The sequence below is a fragment of the Podarcis melisellensis genome, assembly GCF_964234715.1.
Source record: "Podarcis melisellensis genome assembly, chromosome: 13".
Lineage (NCBI taxonomy): Eukaryota > Metazoa > Chordata > Lepidosauria > Squamata > Lacertidae > Podarcis > Podarcis melisellensis.
The window spans coordinates 13,421,538-13,433,794 of record NC_138545.1 but is presented as its reverse complement, the minus strand read 5'-3'; the positions used below and the strand labels follow the sequence as shown (position 1 = coordinate 13,433,794).

The window sequence follows — 12,257 nt, the reverse complement described above, 5'->3', positions numbered from 1 at the left end:
ACAAGACCCTGCCAAATTTTGCAATGACATAAAAAAGTTTGTTTTTAAGTGAAGTAGACACAATGCCCTGCTCCAGACATCAATGTGTTTAAAAGATTCATAAAAATAATATAAAACAGAAACAGTTCCCTCTCCATTCATCAAATCAAAGGTTTAAAAATGAGAAAAGGGAGATGATCCCAATTTTCAGCTCATCTGCATATGTGTCTTTTGTAAAACTGAGAGAGAAGCAAACAAACCCTGAAACATTGGCAAAGGCTATATTTGACTAACAGGGTTCACCTCATATTTTATATGAATACTGCGAAAGGAATCTACTTTGTCTCTTCTCTTCATTTACTTTTTAGCTCATTTATGGCTCTGCTCCAGTGATGAATGATAAAAGCCCAGGGCTTCCCTTCTACCAGATGGCAGCCTCAGAAGCCCTTCAGTATGAAGGAATTCTCTCTTTGCTTCTGCATTTCAGGTGGACGTGGATTGGAGTCATTGCAACGGACAATGACAATGGAGAAAGATTTCTGCAAACCATTTCCCCAATATTTACCAAGAGTGGTGTCTGCTTTGCATTCCTAGAAAGAATCCCCACTTTAAGTTTTATTTCTGAAATAAATGGCATGCTACAACAGGGGACAAGTATAAATCATAAATTTTTTAGCAGCACAGCTAATGTAATAGTTGCCTATGGAGAATCTTATTCCATGGCAACTTTTAGATGGCTTCCATACCTATCAGAACATGATGACATGACATACAATATAAAAAGTAAAGTATGGATAATAACAGCCCAGGTTGAGTTCACTTCATTTGTCATTCAAAGGAACTGGGATGCAGGAATATTCAATGGTGCTATATCCTTTGAAATTCACTTCAGAAACCCACCAGGATTTCATCAATATGTTGTGCACAGAAACGCTTCCAGCACAGATGGGGACGGTTTTATCACAGACTTCTGGCAACAGGCCTTTGGATGTGTATTCCCAGATATCACTTCAGACAAGGTGGAGGGGAATATTTGCACCGGAGAAGAGAAGCTGGAGAACCTTCCTGGATCATTTTTTGAAATGAGCATGACAGGCCACAGTTACAGCATCCACAATGCTGTCTATGCCATGGCCCATGCTTTACATGCCATGTCCACATCCAGACTCAGGCACAGAGGAATGGCGTATGGAGGGAGAGGGAAGAATGCGAACCCACAGTTTTGGCAGGTAATAGGCTAAACATCCTCAACTTGAAGAGGCCTGTTATTCCCCCACAAGGTATGGGTTTCCAAAGTGTTGTCATCTTGCTCATTCATCTCAGACATGAAAAAGCGCTTTTATGAAAGAAGTTGCAGACCACTGATATGTTACTGCATTCACAGATAAGAAGCGTCAGTAATGGTCGAGAGAGATGTTCAGCATTCTCTCTATCCCATATACACAAAATCCTCCCTCAGAGCAGGTGGTTGCACACCACTGTGGTGTCTCCAGAGATGATGAGGGACAGAGGAAAAAAGGTGTGGGGAGGGGAGATAAAGAAAGGTTGTAAAAAAGGGGAGAGGGGGAGAGAGGGATGTGGGAGAGAGAAAATTAATGGTCTCTATGCTTGGACCTGAATCCACTAACACTTGACTGAATCACCCCCACCAATTGCTGTAGGTTTTTCCTACAGGAAAAAAAAAATGCTCCGCCCTGCCTTTTCCAAACAATTGCCTTTTCTGTTTTCATTCTAGCTCCATTCCTTTCTGAAAAGTATCTCATTTAATAACACGGCCGGAGATGTGGTCTTTATCAACCAGAATGGAGAGGTGGTATCTAGCTTAGATATAGTCAATTGGATTATATTCTCCAACCAAAGTTTGCACAGAGTGAGCGTTGGGAGGATAGATTTGCAAGCTTCTCAAGACCAATCATTCATCCTTGATGAAGATGCCATAACATGGCACAGTTGGTTTAATCAGGTAAGACCACAATTTAGATAATTCCAAAGAAATTCAATATTACCTAAGCAATGATCATATACCTGCATGTCTACTCACTGTCTTTGAAACTGCATGTTACTGTGTAGAACATAACCAATGCATACAGAGAGCCAGTGTGGTGTAGTGGTTAAGAGTGGTAGACTCATAATCTGGTGAACCGGGTTTGCATCCCTGCTATTCCACATAAAGTTGCTGGGTGACCTTGGGCTAGTCACACTTCTCTGAAGTCTCTCAGCCTCACTCACCTCACCAAGTGTTTGTTGTGGGGGAGGAAGGGAAAGGAGATTGTTAGCCGCTTTGAGACTCCTTAGGGTAGTGATAAAGTGGGATATCAAATTAAAACTCCTCCTCCTCCTCCTCTTCATCCAAGTATCAGATGAAGAGCCAAAAGCTTACTGCTAGAAGTCACTAACGGAATAAAGGCAAATATTTTATTTTATTATATTTATAAATATTTCTTAACAATTATAAAATACTGATTTTTAACTGAAGAAAAGAGGATAGTTAAGCCCCAAGATTTCACCTTTCTGGCTAACAGGTGGGGAACAATACCTACACATACAAGAACAAGAATAGAGGGGGTATCAAATTACTTCAAACATTTCTACTACTAAAAAAATTAGCCATTCTACATATTGCTGAAATGCTGACTCAGCTTAGTAACATAGAGAGATTTCCAAACTCATTGTTCTCTTGTTGACCCTTCTGCTCTTTCATTTACGGAATAGACTCGGCCTCTTTCTCTCTGTACTGAGAGATGTCTTCCGGGATCCAGCAAGAAAGTGAAGGAGGGACAGCCCCCTTGCTGCTATGATTGCATCCCATGTGCAGAGGGGAAGATTGCAATCCAGGATGGTAGGAGGAATAAATAGATTAAATAGATCCAGATTCAGCACTAATAATCGAAAGGTGTTGTAAGGATGGCTGAATTTACTTTTCAAAAGAGATAATCTACTGTGTGTGTGATACTGCCTCTTTGTGATCATTGCCTTTCAGATAGTCTAAATATGCCAATCAAATGAGAATGACCATGCATTGAGAGTAGTTGGATGGTGTCAGGTACTGCCGCTAGGTCCCAGCTCACAGAGGACCAACGCCCAGTGGATCTTATATACAAAAGTCTTTATTGAAGTTTAGTTTCCATTTCCAAGCTCTGGGCGCGCAGACCCACGTCTTGACGCTAGATCGGCTAAGTCCCCTCTGACTCGCTGCTAAAGCCACACCAGTTTAAGATTCTAGCCCGGCTCCACCTCCTGCGCTGCTCTTTCCTTCGCTGGGTCCTTCTGCCCTCTGGGGTTACTTCCCTCCTGGATTCCTCTGACGCTGACCCCCCTGAGTCCCGCCCTTCCTTCCGGCGGGCTTTAGGACCTGGCTCCCTGTCAGGACTCCCTGCTGTGCCGCTCGCCTGTACATTTGAACTTGGCGCGCGCGCCCAGCTGGTAACCTTCCTTCTGACCGTCTCCCCGCTTCCGGATGTGGGCGTGGCCAAACCTGCCTCCTCTCCTCCCGCTGGTGGTGAGAACACTGGTCCCGACTCCTGGGATTCCCCCTCCCCACTGCGCTCTGGTGTGGAAGCTGGTCCTGACTTCCAACTGCTGCTCAGGGACTCCCCGCTGGCCCCTCCCTCCTGAGGTTTCTCCCCTGGAACCTCCCTCACTCTGGCCTTCGGTGCTCCCTTCTGTGAGTCCTCCGATTCGCTAGAGAGGCTTGAGTCATGACTCTGGTAACTGTCACTGCCTGCACCCCCTTCGTCCTCTTCCTCCTCACTCTCCATTTGCTCCCCCTCCTGTGTCTCTCCTTCTGAACCCCTGACATCCATCCCCCCCTCGAAGCCCCCCCTTCCCCCCTCCCCCTCTTCCGGTGCGGGTTTCGGGTGCTCCAGTGCTGTGGGGGTGAGTCCGGGATACAGCTCTTCCCCTGAGGCATGCAACCATCGGGATAAGTCCGGGAAGTCCCCCATGGGCACGTCGACGGCGATCTCCTCCGCTTCCATCTCCTGCGCGGCGTGCTCAAAATCTGATGCCGCCCCCAAATCACCCAAGGGCCCCCCTCCCCTGTCGCCTGAAGGGGATCCACTTCCCAGGGACCCTTTGGCACATCTCTGCGCCAACCCACTTCGGGCTGGTCCTCCCACCAATAAGATCCCCCCGTGCCAAAACCTGAGAGCGATCCCTCCGGGGAGCTGCTTCCCTGAGCCGAGTCCTCAGCTGACGAGAAACCCCGGAAAGTGCTGGCCGAGAGTATGGGTGTGAACAGACAATCCTCGAAAAAGCCCGCCGGCATAGGCTTGTGCGGGAAAAGTGTGTGGAATTCTTCCTTGAGCAACTGCTCCTGCACTGCGTAATCCGGCACCCACCTGTTGGCGCTGGCCAACCTTGAGTCTAAAATCTCTGTGGCTTCATTAAGTGGCTCCCCTCTCGGCGACCCCCCTTTCTTGGGCGCTTCCCTGAACGGGTCTGGCGCCCTCCCTGGTGCCTGAAACCTGTGGGGCTCTCTGTAGGGTGTGAGCACTGATCTATGAAAGACCGGGTGCATTCTGGACCCCTCCGGGAGCGTCAACCGGAAGGCCACTGGGTTGATCTGCGCCTCTACTTGGTACGGCCCTAGCTGCTTGTGCCCGAGCTTCTTCTTGGCCAACGATCTGGCCGGAACTGCCTGGGCTGCTAACCAGACCCAGTCTCCCACCTGGATGTCTTCCCCAACCCTCCTGTGTCGGTCTGCCTGCACTTTGTAAGCCTGTTTCGCCATCTCTAACTGCCTCCTGAGCTGCTCATGGATCTCCTGCAACTCTGCTGCCACGGCCTCTGCTCCCTGCGGCTCCCCCTCCCTCACTGTGTCCAAACCCGGGAAGGTTCTGGGATGCCGCCCGTTGTTGGCGAAAAACGGTGTCACCCCCGTGGACCCGTGCTTCGTGTTGTTGTAGGCAAACTCAGCCAACGGTAGATAGTCCACCCAGGTCGAGGGCTGCTGGTTCGCGTAGCATCTCAGGTACTGCTGCATGATGGCGTTGACCCTCTCCGCCTGCCCGTTAGTCTGCGGATGTCTCGCCGACGCCAGGCTGACCTTGACGTTCAGGAAACCCATCAGCTTCTGCCAGAAGTTGGAGATGAACTGGCGCCCCCGGTCTGACAAAATAGATCGTGGTAGGCCATGCACCTTGAACACGTGGTCTATAAACAGTTTAGCGGTCTGCTCGGCCGTGGCCACCTTCGCGCAAGGAATGAAGTGGGCCATCTTGGTGAACAGGTCTACTACCACGAGCACTGCCGTCTTGCCCCTCGAACTGGGCAGATCCGTGACAAAGTCCAGAGCCACCCTCTCCCACGGTTCGAACGGTGTCTGCAGCGGTTCCAACAGGCCCGCCGGCGGCTGGTGCACAGGCTTGGCCCTTTGGCAGGTGTCGCACCTATTGACGTAGTCCGCGACATCTCCCCGCATCTTAGGCCACCAAAAGTCTCTGGCCACTAAGTCCACCGTCTTCTCCTTGCCAAAGTGCCCCGCGCTGGGCGCGTCGTGCAGCTGTTGCAGGACCTTAGCGCGGAGGCTGTCTCCTGGTACGTAGAGGACTCCTTTGTGTAGGAGCAGGCCGTCTCGCACTTGGAATTTGTCACCTTTCGCCTTGCCGCTGCACACCTCCTCCATCTTGGCTCGGGCGAAAGAGTCCGTCTGCAGCGTGCGGCGCACCACGTCCAGGTCCACCGTGGCTGACGCGCAAGCCCACGCCTGTGGTGTGAAAATGTGTTTGGCCGCCGCCGGTGCCTCTGCCTCCAGATACTGCGGTTTCCTGGACAGCGCGTCTGCCAAGACGTTGCTGTTTCCTGGGATGTACTCAATTCTGAAGTCGAAATCTGCAAAGAACTCCGCCCAGCGGATGTGTCGCTGGTTCAGGAACCTCGCCGTGCGCCAGTACTCCAAGTTCTTATGGTCTGTGCGGACCTGCACCGTGTGCTTGGCTCCGACGAGGAAGTGCCGCCACGCCTTGAAGGCTGCATGTATGGCCAACAACTCCCTGTCCCAGATGGTGTAGTTTTGCTCCGCTTTGCTAAGTTTTCTGGAGTAGAAAGCGCACGGCCTCCAGTCCCCCTGGTGGTCTTGCTGCAACAGAACGGCTCCCACGGCCCTGTCTGAGGCGTCCGTCTCCACTCTCATGGGCCTGCTGGGATTTACGTGTAGTAGGTTCTCCTCTGAAGCGAAGAGCTGCTTGAGCTTCTGAAAGGACTGCTCCGCCTGCTCCGTCCAGATGAACCTCTTCTTTTTGGAACTGAGGGTGTCGGTGATGGCCGCTGTCTGCATGGCGAAACCCTTGATGAACTTACGATAAAAGTTGGCAAAACCGACAAACCTCTGTACTTCCTTCCTATTACGTGGGCTCTTCCAGTCCAGTACTGCACGTACCTTGGCACTGTCCATGGCCAGTCCCTCGTCGGACAGTTTGTAGCCCAAGAAATCCACCTCTGTCTTGTCGAACTGGCACTTCTCCAGCTTGGCGTACAGCCTGTGCTCCCGCAGTCTCTGCAGAACTTCCCTGACATCTCTTTCATGTGCCTCTGGCAATTCCGAGAAGATCAGGATGTCGTCCAGGAAGCAGACGCACTTCTTGTAGAGAAGACCCGCCAAGACATGATGCATGAAGGCTTGAAAACAGTGGGAACCATTCTTTAATCCAAAAGGCATAACTCTATATTCATAAGTGCCCAGCGGTGTAAACATGGTCGTTTTCCATTCGTCGCCTTCCCGCACGCGAATGAGATTGTACGCTCCTCGCAGGTCCAACTTGGTAAAGATGCGACCCTTCCTCACTGTCGCCAGCAGGTCATCGATCTTGGGCATAGGGAAGGCCAAAGGCTTGGTCCTCTGGTTCAAAAAGCGAAAGTCCACGACCAGCCTCTTCTGGGGCGTGTCCCGCTTCTTTACAAAGAACACAGGACTGCCCCCGGCCGCTTTGGACTCCCGGATGAATCCTCGCTTCAGGTTGTGATCTATGAACTCCCTGAGCTCTTGCAATTCATCCTCAGACATGGAATACAGTTTCCCCGTCGGGAGTGCCGCCCCCGGCAGGAGGTCGATCTTGCAGTCGTAGGGCCTGTGGGGAGGCAGCTTGTCCGCTTCCTTCTCGCAGAAGACTTCCAAAAACTCTTTGTACTTGTTAGGCACCGCTTGCAACACTCCCAATTTCAGATGTGGTCCATCCTCGTGCCCCTCATCTTCCAAGTCAGCCAGGATGCAGTGTTCTGCGCAGTAAGAGGAGCCGAAGGTCAGTTGCCGCTGGTACCAAGCTAATGCCGGGCTGTGCCTATCCAGCCAACTCATTCCCAACACTATGGGCGTGTCCGACAGGCTGGTGACGTTGAAGCTGATGACTTCGCGGTGATTTCCAATGCGCATCACCATTGGCGGCGTCTGCTGCAGCACTTGCCCTCCCAGTAGCTCCCTGCCGTCCACCGTGACGACTTTCAGAGGCACCGTCGCTGGCAAAAGGGCTATGCCATGTTGCTGGAGGAACTGCATGTCTATAAAATCTGCATTGCTCCCAGAGTCAATGGTAATGGGAATTTCCACAGGGAGCCCATTGGGGAGTTGAAGGGATGCGGTGAGCTGCACGACTGGTTTGGGTGGGAGGGGGTCGGTGGGCTGTAAGAGTACTGGGGATTGCTTCACTGACTTGTCTGGCTGGCCCCCAGTGACTCCATTTCCAGCCAGACAGTGGAGTTTCCCTGCTGTGATTCACTCTGCTGAACTGCGTTTGTTACTGTCGCTGCGGCTGCACTGTGCTTGTGAAACCTCTGGGGACACTCTTTCGCCATGTGCTGAGCACTGTCGCAGATGTAGCACTTCCTGGTTCCTCTAGGAGGCTTCATCTTGGCTGCTCCCGGCGCTAGGGCTCCTGCTGTATACTGAGCCTTAGCACCACCAATCTCCATCGGCTCCTCTCCCCCTCCCAGTGGAGGCATGGATCGAGCGCGCGCCGCCTCCTTGGGGAAGGGAGGCGGTGCTCTTGCCGACGTGCGTCCCCAATGCCCTTCCTCCTGGCTCCAAGGACGTCCTTCCAGGCGAACCCCAATGGTGAGTGCCCGTTCCACAACGTCCTTGGTGGTTTGGGGTCTCTCACCCCTGGCAATCTCGTCTTTCACAGGTCCACTTAGCCCCTCCCAGAAAAGGTCTCTGACAGCAGACGATTCTTTCTCCCACGCTAATGCATTCACCAATGCGAAGAAACGCGAATGGTATTGCCTCACAGTGGCTTTGCCTTGTCTTAGTCCGTGAATCTGTTTCCTAGCGATATCCACATCAATCTCAGACAAAAAACACGCATCCATCACCTTAATGAAGGCAACTGCGTTTTGGAGGGCTGGATCCTTGTCTCTCCAGAGATTGCGCAGCCACGATTTCGCCTCCCCCCGTAAATGCGAAATGATAAATCCCACTCTTTCCTCCTCAGTCTTAAAGTCTTTGTCAAGCAGCTGCAGTGCATATTTTAAATCTGCTCTGAAGTTAGGATACTCCTGCAGGTCCCCATTGAAGTGAGACACCAGGCTCCCTCCTCTGTTCCCCAGCCCAATCCCTTCTGGTCTGGTGACCGGTAGCCTCTGTGCAGTTAGTACGTCTAACCTGGTTCGCAGATCCTGGCAGGCAGCAGCTGCGTCCTGTTCATTCTTTCTGGAAGCCGCAATTTCTGCAGTCAACTGCGTCACTGCATTTTGCAAACTCGCTATCTTCTCCTCGGTAGTCATTTTTCCTGTTTTCGTGAGCTGCCGAAGCACCAATCTTCACCCCCCGCTGCTTTCCCACACGCCACGAGGTTGCAAGATTGGTGGAATACGGAGAGGGGACTTACTGTCAGGTACTGCCGCTAGGTCCCAGCTCACAGAGGACCAACGCCCAGTGGATCTTATATACAAAAGTCTTTATTGAAGTTTAGTTTCCATTTCCAAGCTCTGGGCGCGCAGACCCACGTCTTGACGCTAGATCGGCTAAGTCCCCTCTGACTCGCTGCTAAAGCCACACCAGTTTAAGATTCTCCCGTTTAAGCCCGGCTCCACCTCCTGCGCTGCTCTTTCCTTCGCTGGGTCCTTCTGCCTTCTGGGGTTACTCCCCTCCTGGATTCCTCTGACGCTGACCCCCCTGAGTCCCGCCCTTCCTTCCGGCGGGCTTTAGGACCTGGCTCCCTGTCAGGACTCCCTGCTGTGCCGCTCGCCTGTACATTTGAACTTGGCGCGCGCGCCCAGCCGGTAACCTTCCTTCTGACCGTCTCCCCGCTTCCGGATGTGGGCGTGGCCAAACCTGCCTCCTCTCCTCCCACTGGTGGTGAGAACACTGGTCCCGACTCCTGGGATTCCCCCTCCCCACTGCGCTCTGGTGTGGAAGCTGGTCCTGACTTCCAACTGCTGCTCAGGGACTCCCCGCTGGCCCCTCCCTCCTGAGGTTTCTCCCCTGGAACCTCCCTCACTCTGGCCTTCGGTGCTCCCTTCTGTGAGTCCTCCGATTCGCTAGAGAGGCTTGAGTCATGACTCTGGTAACTGTAACTGCCTGCACCCCCTTCGTCCTCTTCCTCCTCACTCTCCATTTGCTCCCCCTCCTGTGTCTCTCCTTCTGAACCCCTGACAGATGGTATGTGGTTCAAAGCATTTCTTCTTCTTCTTCTTCTTCTTCTTCTTCTTCTTCTTCTTCTTCTTCTTCTTCTTCTTCTTCTATCACTCATAGCTGAGTAAGATTGTCTTCCATAAACAGAGTTTTAACAATCAGTCTATAAGTGACTGTGGAGGCCAATTCTGGATCTCCACGTCCTTCCACAGTGGGGACATTCATTTCCAGATGACAGTTTATCATTGTGTGGATTTGCCAAATATCCCTCTTTGCACGTTTCTACTTTGCGTTCTGAGCATATCTAGAGCGGGCCTTGCCACTCCTTCTGACTTACACGGGCTGCACCCAGGCTAGTGTGAATAAACAACATTCAGATGACAATGGCCCTGGCTGTGACACTTACAGGACTACATAGGCCTGAACCAATTAAATTCAAGAATACTGTAATAATTAAATACAATGCTACCTCGGGTTAAGAACTTAATTAGTTTTTGAGGTCCGTTCTTAACCTGAAATTGTTCTTAACCTGAGGTACCACTTTAGCCTCCCACTGCTGCCATGCTGCCGCTGCTGTGCGATTTCTGTTCTCATCCTGAAGCAAAGTTCTTAACCTGAGGTACTATGTCTGGGTTAGCGGAGTCTGTAACCTGAAGCTTCTATTACCCGAGGTACTACTGTACAGAGAATCATACCATATAAGGTTTTGACATACTGAGCATGCTCGGACTGTGGTCAGACTATTCTCGGTAACTAGAGTGAAATACAGTGGTACCTTGGGTTAAATACTTGATTTGTTATGGAGGTCAGTTCTTAACCTGAAGCACCACTTTTGCTAATAGGGCCTCCTGCTGCTGCTGTGCCGTAGGAACACGATTTTTGTTCTCATTCTGAAGCAAAGTTCTTAACCTGAAGCACTATTTCTGGGTTAGCGGTGTCTGTAACCTGAAGCATATGTAACCTGAAGCGTATGTAACCCGAGGTACCACTGGACAATACTAAAGTGAAATCTTATCCTGCAATAAAAGTTTAGCAGAGAACGAGGAAGCTCCTTTGTTTAAACTGTAATTTGGACCAGTCATAAGGAGACAACAAAGTTCCATAAGAGGAAATGGGGTGAGGGGAAAAAAGCATTTCAATTGGATAGGATATTTAAACTTAATGGAATGTGTGGAATTTGTGCCAAATGTATAAAACTGTTTGAAATTCTTTGTATGACATTTAGCTGTTTTAGCGAGTTGAACCTTCTGCGGTCTCATGTGGTTTATTGGCATATCCATCAGATAGACAAAGCTTAGATTGCAACAATACCACATTACAGAGCATCAGGCAGTATTAAACATGTGCTTTGATTTAAACAGAGCTCTATTCTTCTCAGACAGAAAGTAAACATTTCAGCAAGCTAAAATATATGACCTAATATATTTGTTTCCCCCCAGATATGAATGACTGTAATAAATGCCCAGACAAAGACTATCCAAGCAGAAACCGTGATGCATGTCTACCCAAGGATATAAGCTTCTTGTCTTATGAAGAACCTTTGGGCATCAGTTTAGCCTGCTTCTCTCTTTCCCTTTCCTTGATCACAACTTTGGTACTAGGTACGTTTATAAAACACCATGACACACCCATTGTCATTGCAAACAACCGAAACCTCACCTACACTCTCCTCATCTCTCTCCTGCTCTGCTTCCTTTGTGCTTTGCTCTTCATTGGCCGACCAGAGAAGGTGATGTGCCTCCTTCGGCAACCAGCTTTTGGTATCATCTTCTCAACTGCTGTTTCTTGTGTCCTGGCAAAAACCTTCATGGTGGTTTTGGCCTTCATGGCTACAAAACCAGAATCCAGGATGAGGAAATGGGTGGGGAAAGGACTAGGCCACTCCATTCTCCTTTCCTGCTCCATAGTTCAAGTAGGCATATGTACTGTGTGGCTGGCAACCTCTCCCCCATACCCAGATGTGGACATGAACTCAATCACAGAAGAAATCATACTAGAATGTAATGAGGGGTCTGTGGCCATGTTTTACTGTGTCCTCATCTACCTGAGCTGCCTGGCCACTGTCAGTTTTGCTGTGGCTTTCCTCGCCAGGAAGTTACCAGACAGTTTCAACGAAGCCAAGTTTATCACTTTCAGCATGTTGGTCTTCTGCAGTGTTTGGCTGTCCTTTATTCCCTCCTACCTGAGCACCAAGGGAAAATACATGGTAGCTGTGGAGATCTTCTCCATCTTAGCCTCTGGTGGTGGGTTGCTGGGTTGCATCTTTTCTCCCAAATGTTATATAATTATTCTGAGGCCTGAGCTGAACAATAGAGAACAGCTAATAAGGAAGAAAATTTGAAGAAATAATAAACCTGCCCTTTGCCCTCTTTTGTGCTTTTCTCTGTGTGTACAGCAGAATATTTGGAAATATATGTTCAATTGCTGCCTTATATAATTTTTTATGTACTCCAAATTTCCATAGTTCAATAGAGAACAGCTAATAAGGAAGAAAAATTAAAGAAATGAGAAAATGTCATCTGCTGTATGTTATGTTTTTTTCTGTGTTTATAGTGGAATATTTGGAAATATAAGTTTAGTGCTGCCTTATATAATTTTTTTCTAGAATCCAAATTCGCATAGTTGAAAATTCATTTGTAAAATTGACTTATTTGCTTTAAGGAAAACAATCAAACATTTACACATACATTATTCTCTACTAGCATGTGCTGAC

The 12,257-nt window shown here is 49.7% G+C and overlaps 1 protein-coding gene across 1 annotated transcript; it reads left to right on the top strand.

Moving 5' to 3' along the window:
* Positions 1-371: 371 nt before the first annotated feature.
* Positions 372-11,885, top strand: LOC309354713 (vomeronasal type-2 receptor 26-like; the record flags this gene model as incomplete). Its single annotated transcript, XM_081884977.1, has 4 exons — positions 372-1,208; positions 1,715-1,942; positions 2,692-2,818; positions 10,984-11,885. The coding sequence occupies 4 exons, from the start codon at positions 372-374 to the stop codon at positions 11,883-11,885; spliced, it is 2,094 nt and encodes a 697-aa protein (XP_081741103.1).
* Positions 11,886-12,257: the final 372 nt, after the last annotated feature.